General features: G+C 38.8%; 1 protein-coding gene across 3 annotated transcripts in view; it reads right to left on the reverse strand.

Annotated features, from left to right (window-relative positions):
* The window catches only part of LOC138713057 (uncharacterized), a 35015-nt gene extending 20393 nt beyond the window's left edge, over positions 1-14622 (reverse strand). The window contains exon 1 of one of the 3 annotated variants that reach the window (XM_069844785.1): positions 14494-14622. Coding sequence is in view for 2 of the 3 variants with exons in the window: in XM_069844781.1 (XP_069700882.1) it covers positions 14494-14524 (31 nt within the window). In the remaining variant the exon portion in view is untranslated. The remainder of the gene's footprint in view (positions 1-14493) is intronic. The other 2 variants (XM_069844782.1, XM_069844781.1) reach the window with 2 other exon arrangements.
* Positions 14623-20967: the final 6345 nt, after the last annotated feature.

The raw sequence follows: 20967 nt of genomic DNA on the forward strand, positions 1-20967 counted from the left end.
TTTTATTGAATCACGGCCGACTTGATTGAATTTCAGAACAAAACACACACTACAATAAACAATAGGCTATTACACGAAGGCCATGACCTGCAGGATTGCCGACATATTTAGAGCTCAATTCAATTTGTTATTAAAAACTGATTCTGCAGTGTATAATTTTCTGAGTACAGCTGTGTATTGGATATTCAAATCTACGAAACGTGAGGTGGTTTGATGACATTATTACCATTAGAAATTAAATATTATTATAGTTAATATCATGATGCGTCTATTTTTCATTAATTGTACATAATATTGATGCTATATTGATGACATGAAAGTGAAACGTTTTGAGGTTATGTAAGTAAATGTAGAGAATATCTTAATTTAGATCTTCATTTCTATAATTTACTGAGTGACTGCTATATATAACTACAAAACTTAAGTAAGATAATAATATTGTTATTAAAAATCAAATATTTTTATACTTATTAACCCAGTGGGGTTTGCGTCTTTTTCATATACTTAATGGCGGTGTAGTGTAGATATTGATATCTGTCATTGTCTCCAGTATTGGCTCGAGAGACCGCAAAAATTACAGTTCCTAAGGAAAGATAAAAAGGTAGGCCTATTACTTACTGATAAAATAAGAGGCCTAGAAAATTTTGTAGTCTCCAGATCATTTCAGCAAGATCTCTTAGTAGAATAAAATGATTTTACGCTCTACATTTCAAGTTCTACATGCAGCAGCTATACGAAAATGCTATTGTTCGAAAGCTTAGCAAACCTGACATTTTTTAAACTTTTGCCTACAATCCACAATGACCTGAAATAGCTACTGCTATCGTCCTGACATTGATACTTGCGTTTTCGCGTTGAAACTCAAAAACTGAAGTTGGATAGGTTCAAGAAAAAGTATTTGGCCTAAAAAAAATCCATTCAGAGGGAGTATGTTTCATTATTATGGAAGCAAATAACTATCAAAAAGACAAGTATTCTTCACTGAAAATAAATCAGAAACATTTTTATTTGAACGTGTAACGAACTTAGTTTGCAGCAGTATTTGCTGCACAAGCCACTAGTATATGTATATATATATATATATATATATATATATATATATAATTTGAACTGGTAATGGAAATTACGGGAAAACGGCTGAACGGATTTTAATAAATTACCCCTCATTTTGAAGCTTGGAACTCAAAGTTTTTCAAAAAAAGTAGTAGTTTTCAGTGAAATGTCAATTTTTAACATAATTTTCCTATTTTCCAAAATCCATCTGTCGTCAGTTTTGAGAACTAGCTAATTGCATTTCAGAATAAAACAAAACACACACTACAGTAAACAATATTACACGAAGACCATGATCTGCAAGAATGCTGACATATTTAGAGCTCAAATTAAATTGGTTATTAAAAACTTAACTTACTAAAAATAATTTACAGGTTCGATTCTGTGGTGTGTAATTTTCTGGGTACAGCTGTGTATTGGATATTAAAAACTACAAAACTTGAGGTGGTTTGATGACATTTACCATTAGAAATGAAATATTATTGTAGTTAATACCGTGATGTGACTATTTTTCATTAATTACACATATTAATGCTATATTGATGATATGAAAGTGAAACGTTTTGGGGTTATATAAGCAGATGTAAAGAATAACTTAAATTAGATTTTGATTTCTATATTTTACTGAGTGGCGGCTATATAGTATATATATGCTATAGTATATACTACTGAAAGCTATAAAACTTACGTAAGATAATAATATTATTAAAAATAAAATATTTTTATAGTTGTTAATCATGTGGGGTTGGGTCTTTTTTCACATATTTAATGGCGGTGTTGTGTAGATATTTATATGCGTGGTTCTCTTCAGTATTGGCTCGAGAGAGAGTATGTTTCATTATTATGGAACCAAATAACTTTCCGAATGTCTGGTATTCTTCATTGAAAATAAATCTGAAAAATGTTTATTTGAACGTCTAATTAACTTAGTTTGCAGCATTTGCTGCACAAGCCACTGGTATAATTATAAGACGCACAACGTGCCTGAGTGTACGATCCCGTCCAGGTCCAGTCCTCGTAAAGCCGGCAGAGCCAAGCTGCACGGACTGACAGTTTCCACCACATCATTGTGTACGGCGGTCTGTAGTTTGATGCTCTCATCACTGTCTTGTTTTCACTTCTTTAATGAGAAACTGATTTCTTTGGTACCACAATGTCTCGGGCCCAATTTAAGTGGTTGTTTCATCTGTGTTTGGAATGGAGTATGAAAGTTGCTATATTGCTCTCTTTCTTCAAAAATCGCCTCTAACGCCCTCTAATAATAATAACTTTCAATATCTCAATAGAGGGCTTTCTAACTATGGAATGGAATTTTCGGGAGGGGGTACTATGGCCCAGCACTGCGACCTTTTACGATCTGTTGTGCTAAAAACCCACACCGGCTGACAACACTAAGGTTCGCTGCGTACCCAGATTTCGAGCAGGCAACCCCCCCTCGTCCCTACTCCCTAGACCAGCCCCCTCCGGCCGGAGTTCCGGGAATGCTATGGAATGATGACGAAATGGAGAAATGGCGACGGAATGATGCAGATGCTAATATGAGGCAACGGGAGAACCCTGAGAAAACCCCAACTGCGACCTTGTCGGCCACAAGTGTCACTACGGACTTTTCAATGAAAAATCCCAGACCTGACCGGGACTCGAACCAGGATCGTCTGCGTGGCAGGCTGAAGCTCTGACTATCCAGCAGGGACGCTTTCTAACTATACAACTGCTCAACCATTTTAATGCACCCCACATGAAGTTAGATCAACACTGCTAGAGATCTCGGTCTAGGTCGTGGGACCATCAGCTGGGCAGAGCAATAGAGCGTGGTCCGCCGTGTAAGAAGTCGGTCAGATGCGGCTGCGGTGTCACCATTGCTTAGTGGGCGCAGTTTAACTATATTTAGCTGCAAGCGTGTGAGGAAATGTTACATACAAATTTGATGTCACGTCACGCTGCAAGTTGCCTCTTCTGGCTGTCGCAGAATTCTGCAGGTTCAGTCAATAGCCCGGAGAATAATGCGTGCACTATGGAGAAGCGATGATAAGTTCGGCTCCCTCTCTCAGCTTGTTTTCGGCTAGCTGTGAGCGTTCAAAGCTATTACAGCAGAGCGGGGTTATTCTGTTAGGCTATACACGATAAATACATAGGTCAAAAAATAAGCCTATAACCGCTTATCGAAAACATTACACAAGTCTTCAAAGCATTCCTTGTGGTAAGGCCCATTCACAATGAAAATTAAACATAGGCCTAACCGTAACATAAACACAGAAGTTTGCGCCCAGGCTACCAAATGGGATCATTCACATTGATTCACATAAGCATTGACATAAACATTACCTTAAGACATTAACATTAAAGTTTGCAAACTCCAAACTTTCATGCTTATGCTCAGACCTACGTGATTTGCAAACAGAACACAATCGTGGAGCGCTGTAGTATACGACAGAATATGAGGAAATGGCGTCGTTGTTATGTTTCCATGGTTACCAAGCATGTTTGCTGTTATGTTTATGTTCCCATCGTGAATGATGGTATGACTTCTTGATTTTACTGTAACGTTAAGTTAACGCTTACGTTATGTTTAATTTTGATTGTGAATGAGCCTTTAAGCGACTTGCGCGCGTTTTATTTGTGACTAAACTGAACACTTGCAACATGCATGCGTGAGGATTATGTTGTTGACAGGAAAGGTCCTGCATGCCTACCCAGACGAGCAGCTACGTAACATTATTAACAATAGGAAATTTGATGGAATGCCATAACTTATCTGTGCTCTTTTTATGTTTCATGTCTCTAGTCTGGCAACAGTGATTCTTGGGGTAAAGTGGAAGTGAAAATCCTTGCCATAATGAATGTGTTAATGAAACACAGACTAATCTAAATGCTCTTCTCAATGTAATTACAGTAAAACTTCTTTATATGTTTCGCACTTGTACGTTTTTCACACTAGTAGATTTTGTCGGAGGTCCCATTGCTATCCTTTCATATTAATTTATTCCGGTTATACTTCTTTCGTTTATTAAATTTATATGGTCATATTTTAAAGCCTTGAAATACAAAACGTCATTTATATGTTCTGAATCAAATTTTATTTTATTCCAAATTAGTTTTGTCATGACAGAACACGAAAATACAGAGCCCTTCGTGTTCGGTGCGACCCGCTTTGAAATTCATGCTTTCCTCCACATATATAAGTATGTGATTTCTAGAACAGTTTGTTATGTCGAATTTCATGCCACTTTTGAACTCAGTTTAAGCAGAGATTATGAAATTATGACCTCTGAAAATTCGAGTGCACTGCAGTACGTGAAAAGCAGAAAGACAATGCGTGGAAGTGCGGTTCCTAAGGGGAATTTGTTGGTTTGCATGCACACATACGCACACACACACACACACACACACACACACTGTTTTTGTTCACGAGCCGCTGCTGAGCAGACTGTCTCAGCACGCTTTGAGCATGCGCGACCTCCACAAAAGTGACTTTTGGTTTTCGGAGCATTTCGTTTTGTCATAACTTTGAATAAGACAGTGCAGTTATGGAATTTCGGGAGTGGGCACTGCGACCTTTGAAGATATATTGCGCTAACCCTCAAGCTAGGCACACCGGCTGACTACACTAAGGTTCGCTGTGTGCCAGGTTTCGGGCAGGCAACACCAGCTCCCTCCGTGCTTCACTAGGCAACATTCGGGGAATGCTATGGAATGATTACGAAATGTTGACAGAATGATGTAGGTGCCTAATATGGGCAAACGGGAGAACCCCGAGAAAAACCCCAACTGCGACCTTGTCCGCCACAAGCGTCACTATGGACTTTTCAATGAAAAGTACCAAGCCTAACCGGGACTCGAACCCGGTGGCAGGCTGAAGGTCAGACTACTCAGCCACACGTTTTGAAAGGCATAGAGCAGTTATTATGCTTGGTGAAAAGTGCTTCACGTGCGTTGGAGCATGGCGGTCCAGGGGCAGACGTGAACCGAGCGACGAGTTTTGGACCAGGCCGAGTTGTGGGAGTGGTGTGGGTATTTTTAACATCAGCCTTGGCTCTGTCCTCTCTGTCTTGAATTTCGTGACAGAGAAGCTTCACTGCAGGGCTCGACTCAGTCTTTGGTTCATATCTTACCTTATTCGTAGTAGTAACCGTAAATAAGTTCACCGCTGTAAGTAACGGTTACAATGTCTGACTGTGAAGCGAGTGGACCCAGGTTCAAATCCTGGTTTGGGCAAATTACTCGGTTCGAGATTTTCCCTCAACTAATTGATGCAAATTTTCTGTGTAACTTTCGGCGTTGGACCTCGGACTCATTTCGCCATCATTTATTCACATGCCTTCGTCATCATTTCTACAGCCCATGCAGCGTGTTGTATTCGTACAGGAGCGCGACCGTTTGGTGACAAATATCCCCGACGCAAGAAGGGCTGGCCTAGGTACGAGTGGGGTTGTCTACTGCAAACCTGGTACACAACTCAGCTTGGGAATGCACCCAGATGAAAGTCAGCGCAATAGATTTTCTAGATCGCAGTGTCTCTCTTCTGAAAGTCAATTCAATTCAACCGTGGATAAATTGCTGCTGATACGTTTTGTCATTCTGTGAACAGCTACAAGTTGATCGCGTGGCGACGAACCCAGCTATTCTCTTTAATGTAGATATGACATTTCTAAGAGTTTTGTGGACACACCATTTTAGTCCCTCGCATCCTGCCCAATTTGCAGCACATTTTTTCAACTGTAATGTATGAAGTTTGTGACCAAATATTTCATTTTTTTAATTATTGGCAGGTAGGTACTTGACTTCGTCATTCACCCATGTGAAGCAATTTACTGACAGAGTCGTTGCCATAGGGGAACTGGAGAAAACCCCTGGAGCATAGTCTTGCCCAACACAAGTTATAAATCGGGAGTACACCGGGGGTCGAACTCGGGTCCACAGGATTATAGCCACTAGACACCGTGGCAGCTTGTGAGCACATGTGAACATCCATGGTCACCGCAGGCTATACTTTAAAACGCTTTTTAAAAGGTACTTACATCTTAGCACTGATTTATAAAACTGAAATCAAAACAAAACAAAAACAAAGAAGAAACCTTTTCAATGGGGGAGAAGGGAATTGTGAACTACAGAGAAAAGGGGCGGATCACTATAGCGGTCCCAGCTAGTAGGATAGGCACTCTTCTCTTTCTCTCTTGTCACGTGGAGACAAGGGTAGGTCAAACCTTCGAAACGCGTGATATCTAATTTCATTGACAATAGAAAAGTCACTCTGAACAGGAATACCCCTCGGAATAAAAGTCTAACTAACTTGTGAAAACATGCGCCTTAGGCCCAGTTGTATGATCACAGAATAAATCTTGGAATAGCTATTCATGGAATAGCCTAACTATAGAATAAATGGAGTATCGTGTTGTATGACGTTCGTTTATTCCAAGGTTATCTATTCCAAAGTTGGCCGAATTGGAACTGAGGTTGGAAATATTTTAGATGGTGTTCTGTTTATAAAGTGCATTCAGAATACCAGTAATGGTTGAAATTTATTTTCTAAACATATCATTATTTGGTAATTATAGACGAGATGTTGCTGAGTCAATGATTCAATTGAATCAAGAACTAATTCAATTGAATCATTGACTCAGCGACATCTCGTCTATAATTACCCATTATTTTGTGTACAGATTTTTTATAAAGAAATGAGTAAATCAAAATAAATTAGAAGTCAAAATTATTAGATAGAAGATTACACTTAAGCTAGTTGTGATAGTGAATGACTATAAGAACGTGCTAGAAAGCAAAAACTGATGCCATAACTTTTAAATAAAAGACAAGAGCATGGGAGTCTATAGCTAGGTTATAATAATGTAAAACATAATACGGATATAATATTGTGCTATGAATTTGCTTAAATTTAATTTTAATTATTTAAAAAAATTACAATTTCTTTATAATGATGAAATTGTGAACTATTTTTACCTGTGTGTTATATGTTCCAATAATCATTAATCAATCCCAGCACGCTTCAAGCAGTGTCCAATTTTAGACTGAATCTTGCCAGAATTCTTCATTGTTACGCTCGTTTAATAGATAAAGTCTGTGCCTTATTTTCTCTGTTTCCGCACTCTCAAAAATACATTACATGTAATTCATTATCACTATCAGAGATTCATGTCTAATGCTGCTGCCATTTTATATTTTATTCTCTAGATATAAATTTAACAACTACTGAAAGCATGGAATAGCTTATTCGGAAGTTATCCTCCGAATAATGCACTATTCCAAGTTCGAACAACACATTTCTCGCATAACCGTGGAATTAATTTTAACAGGACTTTATTCCGTGTTCGTACAACTGGACCTTAGACACTTATTCGGGAGGGGGATATTCAATTTTATTAGACGCAGTTAATGAGAATAGTTAAGAAGAAGAAGAAGAAGCAGGAGGAGGGAAGAAGGGAAGATTACTTTTGCACATTAGTCAGTAAACATAGGAGGACGTGAAGATCAATTTTCTGAAGGACTTTAGCGATCATTTTGATTTCTACACTAATGGAAACAAATAACTGAAGAGTACAATATCAGAATAAAATTATACGAGAAATCTACCTCTGCGACTGGGAAAACTACAGCAAAATTCTGATAAGTTTAATTAAATGTATAAAATAAAGTTAAGGTTCTTAACGTGATTATGTCTTATGGGTGGATTTGCTTATACAGGATCCGGCATTTAACGTTTCCCATTTTAAGTTGGTAATTAGGCACGCATCATTTAAGGGGGGGGGGGATGCTTTGGTCATTGTGATTCAGTCTAACATGGTCTTGGATTTAGTAAGCCGTGGAACGTTGGCCTTTGCAGCAGCGCATTTTCTGCGTAGAACATTATTTATCAAGCAAGTCAATTGTGGCTGGCTGTACAGCGCGAGCATCGGAGGAACTTTCGATATTGGGCTCCTCAAAATCCATGCGAAATCCACGAACGTCCACTTCACAGCCCTAGGGTTGTTGTAGTGCAAGGAATTATCGGCCTTTACTTCTTCGAGGACAATATGTAATAGTGCTGCGGTGACCATCAACTCCGAACGTTACAACCACATGCTGACAACATTCTTCCTGCTAAGGCCTGTGCTTGGAGACTGCCTGATATCAACAGCCTCAAAAATGCAATTCGTGAGTAAATTGCTGTGTCACGCCAGGCAGTTTTAATTACTAATGTACAAAGAAGATTACAACAATGTATTGACGCTAATGGCGGGCATCCTCAAAAAATAAGGTAATAATCTGTAAGTCCTGTCCATGGTTTGTAATTTCTTTAAACAATAAATCAGTTATGGTATTTTGAAAATGAGAAACATTAATTGTCGGACCCTGTAAATCAATTAGGCCTACACTATGTACACGGATAAAGACCAGCAAAGATCGCCTCGTGTATCGTTGTTGAATAATGAATTTGTTAAATACCCTACGAAAATGTCTGTATATGAAATTAAAGTAATTATGTAAAATAATAATAATAATAATAATAATAATAATAATAATAATAATAATAATAATAATAATAATAATAATAATAATGGGGTGTTTAAATATTACATAAGCTAAGCTGCATTTGGTGAAAATTAATGTAACTTTAGAGAAAAAGTGGGATATGTTAGCCCTCCTGTCCATCACCCGCTGTTAAGTGACACAGACCTAGTAGTGTGGAGGCAGTTATACTTTATTGAAAAAGTTGTTGCAGCCAGCGCAGCCATTCAGGGACAATATCTTGCGCAGAACAGAAATGTAAGCACAATAAACCTCAGGCTGCGTAACACTTTGGGTTCCTCCTCCGTTAAAGAAATGAATTAAAGTAATCCATTTTGAATCTTGCGTACACTACTTTTAACAACTGAATATAAGTAATTGATTAACTAGCAGACTTACTCGTGTAAATTATGTAAGTCTGTGCGGCTTACAGCTGTTTCGGTGCTTCATCACACCATCCTCAGAGCCTACTAGATCTCGGCGTCATCTCGAACTTCTCTGCCTGTTGTGTGGGTGCGTTTTATTGTTGAAAAGTGGAGTCGAATAGTGTGTGTGTACTGAAATTGTTCTGTGTGTTGAGAATTTGATCGGGATGTGTTTTAGTGTGTTTGTATATTTCGTATTGTTCTAGTGTGTTGAGATTTTGGTTCTTGGGTTGTATGTGTAGGATTTCCATGTTTGCACCCCAGTTCCAGTCGGCTGAGAGATCAACAATGACGTGAGCTGTTATCCCTGAACCTTAACCTTGCTACAGGCACCAGGTACACAACGGTACTGACTTCGTCAGGTTCGATTGTTTTGCCAGAATATTGATAAGTTCGTCTCCCCCTGGGACATTTTGAATCGGTGGTCACCACTAGTCCATCATTGTTTGGTAATGCAGCTTACCGCACTGTCTTCATTTAAAGATGAATACCGAACTTCTCCACCGTACGTAGCACTTCGTCACATACATGGGCACTCACTAAACCGATTTCACGGATTGCTTCATTGCTTGTCCTTTGAACAATGGCATTACGTTGCTCTGTGAATGTGAACAACCATTTTGCATGATGTAGCTGCCATGCCGTTCTATTTAATAATAATGTGTTTAATATTGCTGTTATTTTAGTATCCAGTTTCATTGTTGTAACATAAGCATTTTGTTTTCGTTGTTGTGTGTGAAGGAAAGAAGAAGAAGAAAAAGGAGAGAGAGAGAGAGAGAGAAGCACATTTACAGCGAACAATATTATTCTTGTCGAAAAGACAAACTGATGGCAGTAGCAGAAAAAAAAAGTAATATACAATATCCTTACATTTCTTACTAACAGTCAGTAATGTTTCAAGCCAAAAATTAATTCTTGTTCTTCATTGTTGTTATAATAAAATCAACTCTTCCCTCCGGGAAATTTTACTGAGGGGGGGGGGGGGGAATGTTGTAGTACAAAATTATTGATGCAGGAAATCTTCCCCGAGATTTCGCACCCTATTCGAGATAATTAGGTAATACATGAATAGTGAGTCGCGCGCCGTGGTCTAAGGCATCCTGCCTAGGACTCGCGTTACGGAATGCGCGCTGGTTCGAGTCCTCATGGGGGAAGAAATTTTCTCATGAAATTTCGGCCAGTGTATGGGACTGGTGCCCACCCAACATCGTGGTGCACTTGGGGAGCTACGATAGGTAGCGAAATCCGGTTTTGCAAACCAGCTATAATGGCTGGGAGGATCATCGTGCTAACCACACGATACCCCCATTCTGGTTGGATGATCGTCCACCTCTGCTTCGGCATGTGGACGTGAGGCCAGCAGCCAGCTGGTCGGTCTTGGCCCTTCATGTGCTCTAGTGCTACGGATTTATTATTTTATTTTGCATGAATAGTGAACTCCTTTTTATAACAGCTGAAACTAACAGCGGGCAGGAGGTCTGATTTGTGTCTGTGTTAAAATTATGAATGTTCTGATTTGTACTGAGAGTATCTTAATTTTTAACACGAAACGCCATCAGGATAATTATGGCTGTAAGGTCAACATTTCAAAGCATCTATATGAGCAACAAGCTGGTGGATTGGGTGTGATGAAAGGGGACAGTACTCTTACCATCTGGTAAGACGAGAACCTATGCATGCTGTGATGGACGACTTGTTGGACTCACGCACGTGTGATAAGAGAAGGATGCCGCTGAACATGAGATGAAAATTACCACGTTTTGTGCCATTCCGGCAGACTTAACTCAGGAAGCAAAGCAGCTACACACGTTTGACTACTCAAATGATTCGTTACAGACTGACCTACAAAATAATCGTGTAGAAATAGTGAACAGGCAACTGTAACATAATGAACATTTGGAAACAAGAACAAAAATTTGGACTTCATTTCAAAATAATCGAAACATTTACAAAGAAAATATTCAAAATCTTATAAGATTCGGCTGTGAGAAGACAGAAGGCAAACCTCCGAAAAGAGGGAGCACTCGGTGGGTGCCACAGAAGTGGTGCGAGCACTGCAAAGAGAACGATTGATTACTAACTTAATGGCAACAATTCCGATTTCGCAAATAGTCGACTTACTCAATAAGGTACAGTAAGTTATTTAATTTACTTGAAAACTACATTAAAAGTAGTAACTTTGATTGTCAAGTAAAACTGTCCAATGGGTGAGAATTAAGTTGAAAAATCATGTTCAAAATATGCCACCAAGATAGTGTAGGCCTATGTGTTAGCCCAGAAGAGTTTGAATTATTAAGGGGAGGTGGTACACCCTATCTCCGCAATGTTAAATTTGCTATCTTTATTTTGGATTTTCTCTAAAACTACCAATCCTAGGGCGATGAAATTTGGTACACTTATATATTGATGGTTTCTATATTGATGGACATTTTTGTAAATGGATCAGGACACATACACATTATATTTTAACCTGCCATGGTGTACCACCTCCCCTTAAGTAAAACACTTAAAAGTTTAAATGTTTGTGGACGTTAAGTATAGGCTGTGCCCTTTATAATTTATTTCTCCTATCATAGACCACTGTTGTGAATGAAATTTTTGTGCAAACTGTTGTTTGATTTGCAAGCATTTGTGTGACAAGGCATATCATTCGTTGCAGATGTGTCCCTCTAAGAAAAGTTGGGCGAGTTAAAAAAATGGTGTATAACTTTAGCTGATATCTCAAAAAGCACAACCGATAGTCAAAATGTGAAACCTGGCTTCGACAATCAAAGGAAAGAAGCATCTAACAATTGCAAATTCAAAGTCACGCGCATGAGGGGAGTGTCCACCAGTTTTGGTTCTCGTGTACTGAATCACATGTCTTCAAGCCAGTAGTAGGCGTCTCCAGACTGCAACGTGGTAGAACGGTGATATGGGTCTCAAACAATTGAATGGGTTATTTATGAAAGGGCCTAAGTCTCGAATACTAAATTGTTAGCAGTTAAGAAAAACTGCTTAGTGGCCGAAATTTTTAAATTAAGGCTGAAATAAAAATTGTATCATAAATTCTACTAAGCATTTAGAGTGTGAAACTTAGTCCTGTTCATATCTAAATCGATGTATCTACACCCAAAGAGCAGTTATTACATTACAAACTCATTTTCACAAAATCAGCGACTTAGGCCCTTTCATAAATAACCCATTCAATTCGTATGAACACGGTCTAAGAAGAAAACGCTAAATCATAAGCATCTAAACGGGCATTGAAATCCTGAGGACATAAGTGGCTAAAATAGAAATATCGAAACATTTGCAGCTGAAATCTAAGTCAAAATACAAGAAACGCATATTGGATGAAAGAGGAGGTCAAAAGGAATCGATTATGCCCAAAATGTCCCAAGCCGAATGATGCAGGGCTTATACAAAGAGGAAAAAAGCTGAAGCAGTGCAACTTGGAGAACCCAATCGAGCACCTCTACCACGAGTACATGCGAACCAATGTATGTGAACATTGAATGTTCAGATTTTACGTAATCACCTGTACACCTAAATTTCTTTATATTCTATTTGATTACTAATAATTATTGAATAAAAGTACTTTCCCAAGGGTAGCTTCCATTTGAAAATAAACATCGTAAATAGTGATAATAATAATAATAATAATAATAAAAATAATAATAATGGCTTTATTTAACCTGGCAGAGTTAAGGCCGTAAGGCCTTCTCTTACACTCAACCAGAATTAAAACTTGCTCACACAGTTGAACATAAAACTGGATCGGAATTAAGTAATTACATACTGATACAATTTAGGTACATAATGAGATCAAAAGAGGTAGTTACATAAAATTTACCTCATAAAATAAAAATTAACATAGTGGAATATATATTAATGTTGTTGGAATCAAATACGAATCGCATAAAAACAGAAGCCGATAATTCAATAAAAAATATACACAGTAAAAATAAAAATAAACACATTAGTATACATATTAATATTAGATTATAATTAAGTAGGATTTACATAATTAAACCAGAAACCGACAATTCAATAAAATGTACACAAAAATAGATTAATAATAAAAAACAACAACAGTGGGATACATATTGGCGTTAAGTGATAAATAAACACGATTTAGATAATAAAAATAAGAAAAAAAATACAGTGGAACACATTCCATTAAATATTTGCAACGCGTTAGGTCTGGCAAATCATCATAAGATATTTTTCTAATTTACATTTAAAGGAAATTAAAGTTTGGCAGCCCTTGACTTCAGGCGGCAGAGAATTCCAGTGACGAGAAGTAGCAACAGTGAAAGATGAAGAATAAAGAGATGATGTGTGCAGTGGTATTCTAGCGTGTTATCATATTGTGACCCAGTATTGAAGTTATGATACCGAGAAAGACTGTGGAATCGGACATATAAGTAAGAGGGAGAAGAGGTGTACAAAATTCGGTATAAGAAAGAAAGGGGATAACGCAAATATTTATTTTTATTTTATTTGTTTAGTGTGCTGTGTCTTTTGGCAACCCTTACTGAAGGGCAGCTACCCTTGTGGGGTTTATGTATAGAAGGAAACACACATATTGTGGTTAGATCTCAAGAAGAATGTGAGAAAATGAACTACAGGGCAATGAAGCACACATTTCTTACGCCTCATGCCACTGTCCTTTAATAAATAAAATTCTGCTATAGTTGACTTGTCCTTCATTTCACAAGCAACTTCTACATCAAACAACTTACTGTCCGACATTTACATAAAGTCCCATGAGTGTGTCACTGACACAGCCTACCCCTATTTTTTTTTTCATAAAATTTTATATATATCATTGAAGTCTAAAAAGTGGCAAAATTTTAGTTCGTGAAAAATGTATAACCATCCTGATACATCAGTCAGTTTGAGAGTCATGAGTGGTATGTACTGTGATGCTAAGACAAAATATTGGGATACCAGCATGTTGGACATTAACTGTTGTCACAATGGACGGGAAGGAAAGAAAAGGAAGTAGCTGCTAAGGTCTAGTACCTATATTTGTACTGTTTTAAGAAGAATCAGCCAGTAATAGTAGCAGGCCAAGAGACTGTGAATGCTATTCACTGTGTTTGTGTATCAGTATCGATCATTCGTCTTTGTTGTCAAGGGCTGGTGAATGGGGTAAATGTCATGAACGTGGACCTGTGCCAGCCGAAGGTGAAGCTCATTTTGTACGAAAATAAGCAACTTGAAAAAGCATTCCATTTATGATATCCACACGTTGGCACAAGTCCAGAGAACACAACTGTCACATAATCATCAGTTAGTGGAAGATGCGTGGGTAACATGTGGTAATAAATGCCCAATCACAGCAAAGCCCACATTCAATGCTCACACAATAAAAAACCAGGAAGTCCCTCCGTCTGAAGGGTGAACGGCCTAAAGCACGACTGCTCTGAATGTGTTATTTGGCTTCAAAGCCGAACATCGGTCCTTGTGTTTGATAAAAATAAACTCAGAATCTATAGACAGCAGCGAGCCTGCCTCAAATATTCACCTTGCTCACCTGCGGGGGTCTTGTCCCCCATCCTCAGCAGCCGACGACTGCACGCACCACCATGCCGCTGTGTCCCACGGAGACTGGCGGTGTTCAGGTGCACTGGTCACTGAGCTGGCTGGAGAACCTCAGACAGGGGGTGGCATCACTAAAATGTTGATGTGTCACGTTTTTGAGAGCAGAGTGTACTCTGAAGAGTTGCCAAAATAATGACCTCATTTCACTTATAGGTTGTGGACGTCTGGCAAGGGTCCAGTCTGCATGCATTCGGTCTGATCACATCCCCTCACATTGTTTCCGAGCTCACAGCATTCCAAGTATCAACTCACCGTTCAGTTCCATATTCTATATTCTTTACAAATCTGTCAACTTGCTATGCTTCTTTTGCACGAGCTTTGCTCCTTCGGGTGTACTGATTTTATACATCATCTTTATAATCGAAAGGAAATAAATGATATTATTATTTAATTATATAATTCTTTATCCTGTTGTTGGAAGTAAGGGAAGCAAGAACAATAATAATAATTTATTTATAGTCACTTAAATGTACGAAATGGAAATATAAAAATTGGAGATTTATCCTTCGAAGAGGTGGAAAAATTCAAATATCTTGCAGCAACAGTAACAAATATAAATGACACTCGGGAGGAAATTAAACGCAGAATAAATATGGGAAATACCTGTTATTATTCGGTTGAGAAGCTCTTATCATCCAGTCTGCTGTCCAAAAATCTGAAAGTTAGCATTTATAAAACAGTTATATTACCGGTTGTTCTGTATGGTTGTGAAACTTGGACTCTCACTCTGAGAGAGGAACATAGGTTAAGGGTGTTTGAGAATAAGGTACTTAGGAAAATATTTGGGGCTAAGCGGGATGAAGTTACAGGAGAATGGAGAAAATTACACAACGCAGAACTGCACGCATTGTATTCTTCACCTGACATAATTAGGAACATTAAATCTAGACGTTTGAAATGGGCAGGGCATGTAGCACGTATGGGCAAATACAGAAATGCATATAGAGTGTTAGTTGGGAGACTGGAGGGAAAAAGACCTTTGGGTAGGCCGAGACGTAGATGGAGGATAATATTAAAATGGATTTGAGGGAGGTGGGATATGATGATAAAGAATGGATTAATCTTGCACAGGCTAGGGACCAATGGCGGGCTTATGTGAGGGCGGCAATGAACCTTCGGGTTCCTTAAAAGCCATTTGTAAGTAAGTAAGTAAGTCACTTAAACTCCTAGTTCATATCGTGACTGTTTCTAGTTTACTGTTGGAAATTCTTCTTGCTGTTATGCAGTGTCTATTATTTCGTGGTAATTGGTGTCCAATTCGGCATTCTCCTACTCTTTTAAACTGAAAACTAGTTAAATAATTGATTAAATGGCGATCTTACTCGTGTTAATTATGTAAGCATGGGCGGCTTACAGCTGTTTCGGTGCTTCTTCACACCATCCTCAGAGCCTACTAGATCTCGGCGTCATCTCGAACTTCGCTGCCTGTTGTGTGGTTTCGAGATGACGCCGAGATCTAGTAGGCTCTGAGAATGGTGTGAAGAAGCACCGAAACAGCTGTAGCCGCACATGCTTACACAATTAACACGAGTAAGATCGCCATTTAATCAATTATTTATATTCAAGTGTTAAAAGTAGTGTACGAAAGATTCAACATGGATGAAAATTTGTTATATTAAGTCGAGGAAAACCACGGAAAAAACCTCGACCAGATTGGTTCGCACCAGGGATCGAACCCAGTAGCTTCCGAATGTGAGTTCAATGAGCTTCCACAGAGCCATCTTACTCAGTAAAAATAACTTCCTCCTCTTCAGCATTTCACCGTGAAAATGATATATTGAAGTATATTAACTTTTCGTGCCTTTTCATTTTCTTGTCTGTGTTTACTAAATGCATTTATTGGCTTCCATTTTAGTGAAATTACACAAAACGAAATTGTAAGTTGTCGAAACATTATTGCAGCATTTGCACAACATCAGAAACCTTACCTCAGTTTTAATTTATTCACCATAAATTTTCATACGAAAATATTGGATTCGTCAGGATAATTCAGGCATCAATTAGTATCAGAGTATTCCATACAGAAACATAACTGAGCAGCGTGTAGTGAAGTTGACACACACTCAGCGCAACATCAGAGCTAGAGCTGCACAAAGGAAAGTGTAGAATAGTGGGCAGACGCTAAGGAGTGCAAGTCCAGATGAGACTTGAGCGAACTCACATCATAACTCCATTCCCATCACTAGCGTCAGTTTCTTTGTCACTCCAGCACACCAGTTTCATAAGCATGATCTTCTTCATCGCCATCTGCAATAACTGCACTTACACGACCTTTGCAAACTCATCATCGTCACCACCACCACCACCACCATCATCATCATCTCATTCACTACCAACTCTATCTCCACCACTTCTACAACAAACTTTACCATAATCTCTTTCGCTACCAACTCTATCTCCACCACTTCTACAACAACCTTCACCATCACCTCCTTCACTACCAACTTTATCTCCACCACTTCTACAACAACCTTCACCATCACCTCCTTCACTACCAACTTTATCTCCACCACTTCTACAACAACCTTCACCATCACCTCCTTCACTACCAACTCTATCTCCACCACTTCTACAACAACCTTCACCAATACCTCCTTCACTACCAACTTTATCTCCACCACTTCTACAACAACCTTCACCATCACCTCCTTCACTACCAACTTTATCTCCACCACTTCTACAACAACCTTCACCATCACCTCCTTCACTACCAACTCTATCTCCACCACTTCTACAACAACCTTCACCATCACCTCCTTCACTACCAACTTTATCTCCACCACTTCTACAACAACCTTCACCAATACCTCCTTCACTACCAACTTTATCTCCACCACTTCTACAACAACCTTCACCATCACCTCCTTCACTACCAACTTTATCTCCACCACTTCTACAACAACCTTCACCAATACCTCCTTCACTACCAACTTTATCTCCACCACTTCTACAACAACCTTCACCATCACCTCCTTCACTACCAACTCTATCTCCACCACTTCTACAACAACCTTCACCATCACCTCCTTCACTACCAACTTTATCTCCACCACTTCTACAACAACCTTCACCAATACCTCCTTCACTACCAACTTTATCTCCACCACTTCTACAACAACCTTCACCATCACCTCCTTCACTACCAACTCTATCTCCACCACTTCTACAACAACCTTCACCATCACCTCCTTCACTACCAACTCTATCTCCACCACTTCTACAACAACCTTCACCATCACCTCCTTCACTACCAACTTTATCTCCACCACTTCTACAACAACCTTCACCAATACCTCCTTCACTACCAACTTTATCTCCACCACTTCTACAACAACCTTCACCATCACCTCCTTCACTACCAACTTTATCTCCACCACTTCTACAACAAACTTCACCATAATCTCCTTCACTACCAACTCTATCTCCACCACGTCTACAACAAACTTCACCATAATCTCCTTCACTACCAACTCTATCTCCACCACTTCTACAACAACCTTCACCAATACCTCCTTCACTACCAACTTTATCTCCACCACTTCTACAACAACCTTCACCATCACCTCCTTCACTACCAACTTTATCTCCACCACTTCTACAACAACCTTCACCATCACCTCCTTCACTACCAACTCTATCTCCACCACTTCTACAACAACCTTCACCATCACCTCCTTCACTACCAACTTTATCTCCACCACTTCTACAACAACCTTCACCAATACCTCCTTCACTACCAACTTTATCTCCACCACTTCTACAACAACCTTCACCATCACCTCCTTCACTACCAACTTTATCTCCACCACTTCTACAACAACCTTCACCAATACCTCCTTCACTACCAACTTTATCTCCACCACTTCTACAACAACCTTCACCATCACCTCCTTCACTACCAACTCTATCTCCACTACTTCTACAACAACCTTCACCATCACCTCCTTCACTACCAACTCTATCTCCACCACTTCTACAACAACCTTCACCATCACCTCCTTCACTACCAACTTTATCTCCACCACTTCTACAACAACCTTCACCAATACCTCCTTCACTACCAACTTTATCTCCACCACTTCTACAACAACCTTCACCATCACCTCCTTCACTACCAACTCTATCTCCACCACTTCTACAACAACCTTCACCATCACCTCCTTCACTACCAACTCTATCTCCACCACTTCTACAACAACCTTCACCATCACCTCCTTCACTACCAACTTTATCTCCACCACTTCTACAACAACCTTCACCAATACCTCCTTCACTACCAACTTTATCTCCACCACTTCTACAACAACCTTCACCATCACCTCCTTCACTACCAACTCTATCTCCACCACTTCTACAACAACCTTCACCATCACCTCCTTCACTACCAACTTTATCTCCACCACTTCTACAACAACCTTCACCATTACCTCCTTCACTACCAACTCTATCTCCACCACGTCTACAACAAACTTCACCATAATCTCCTTCACTACCAACTCTATCTCCACCACGTCTACAACAAACTTCACCATAATCTCCTTCACTACCAACTCTATCTCCACCACGTCTACAACACACTTCACCATAATCTCCTTCACTACCAACTCTATCTCCACCACTTCTACAACAACCTTCACCAATACCTCCTTCACTACCAACTTTATCTCCACCACTTCTACAACAACCTTCACCATCACCTCCTTCACTACCAACTTTATCTCCACCACTTCTACAACAACCTTCACCATCACCTCCTTCACTACCAACTTTATCTCCACTTTCACCAGCAATATTATCATTCTGAATGACTTCTTCCATACTTACATCTTTATTGCCTAGAACATTAGCATCATACTTTCTCGCCCAAAAATTGGTTCACTTTGGCATATCCTGGTTACATTTTTATAGAAATACAGGATGTTATCAGCATGGCGTGAGACACGACAGTCCCAAATGAAACTGTCAGTTTTAGGATCTTCTGTGAGCTGTTCTTTCATTCCATATCCATGATCAACTACCACATTATTTTTATTATGCCTATATTTCACTTCTAAATTTAGACAAAAGTTAATGTTACTGATACCCAAATATATCTAATTGAAAAGTACAGGAGAAAAGCAATCAAAGTCACAATTCTCATAAGGGTGATATCATCATCTAATTCGGCATATTACTGCAAACTTCAGTATTTTTTTTCTTATCAAAACTGGTAGAGGAGCATTACCACCATGGATACGGTCATCCTTTCCTACTTTTCCATTTAGTAACTGCAATAAATTTTGCAGTAATATGCTGAATTAGAAGATGACATCACCCTTAAGGGGAGAGGATGGTATTTTTTAAAACTGTTTTTCCTATTTGGTATAAATATTAATTTTTTGTATGTAGGGAGCTCATAGCTGTAGCAACTCAACCAATTATAAATATTTTGAAAAAAAAAAAAAAAAAATATTTGGAGCCCAGATTTGATGCAGGATTGTACTAAAACCGATATATCTAAACCGTTTTTAAAGATAGATTCAAACAGTTTTCTGCAATGTATTTGCAAAAGCATGTTCTACAAACTGTCTGTAACAGAATTTTGATTTTAGTCCCTACGTTTGTAAAATAAACAATTAAAATTTAATAACAATTTTCTGATTTCCTTTCTTGCAAACAAACGGACGTATTTTTAAAATGAAATCAATTAACAAAATTCTGTTACAGAGAAAAGTTTCCTAATAGTCTAAAGAATGTGTGTTCTAAATTTCATGCCTGTATCTTTAATAGTTCAGAAATTATATCCATTTTTGTCTGGCAATGTAGCAAAAAAAAAAATGAAGTTCCAGAAACCGATAAAAGGGGGCGTGTGATTTAAAAATCCATAGCGCTGAAAGTTTAAAAATGATAACATCCTATAAGGGCACAAATATCCACAAAATCTTATGCTATGCACTCCACACATCACAGAGTATTTTAAAGAATTTTTTTCAATTTACTCATTTTTCACCAAAAAATACCATCCTCTCCCCTTAAGAGAATTGTGACTTTGATTGTTTTTCTCCTGTGCTCTTTGATTGTAGAAATGTATGTATAACTATTTATTCCGCATTATGCTCACGGTGACCTAAAATATTAACAGAATATTTCTTCACGAAATCATATTTTTTTCCAGCAACAGAGAATGTCCTCAAAATGTGAGGCTCTGGCTGGTGATGTATGTATGCTGCTGATACAACACACGTCTGCAATGTCGAGGAGTGGCTTGTTCTATAAGGGTACTATGTGGGAGGGAGGGAAGGGAGGAAGAAGCAATGAAATGTACACAATGTCCCGTCTGTGGAGGGCCAAGGGAAAACTGCACTACTACAGGGTAACAGTTCCCCTTGGTCCTGCACACGAGGACAATAACTGACTG

The sequence above is a fragment of the Periplaneta americana genome, chromosome 14, assembly GCF_040183065.1.
Source record: "Periplaneta americana isolate PAMFEO1 chromosome 14, P.americana_PAMFEO1_priV1, whole genome shotgun sequence".
Lineage (NCBI taxonomy): Eukaryota > Metazoa > Arthropoda > Insecta > Blattodea > Blattidae > Periplaneta > Periplaneta americana.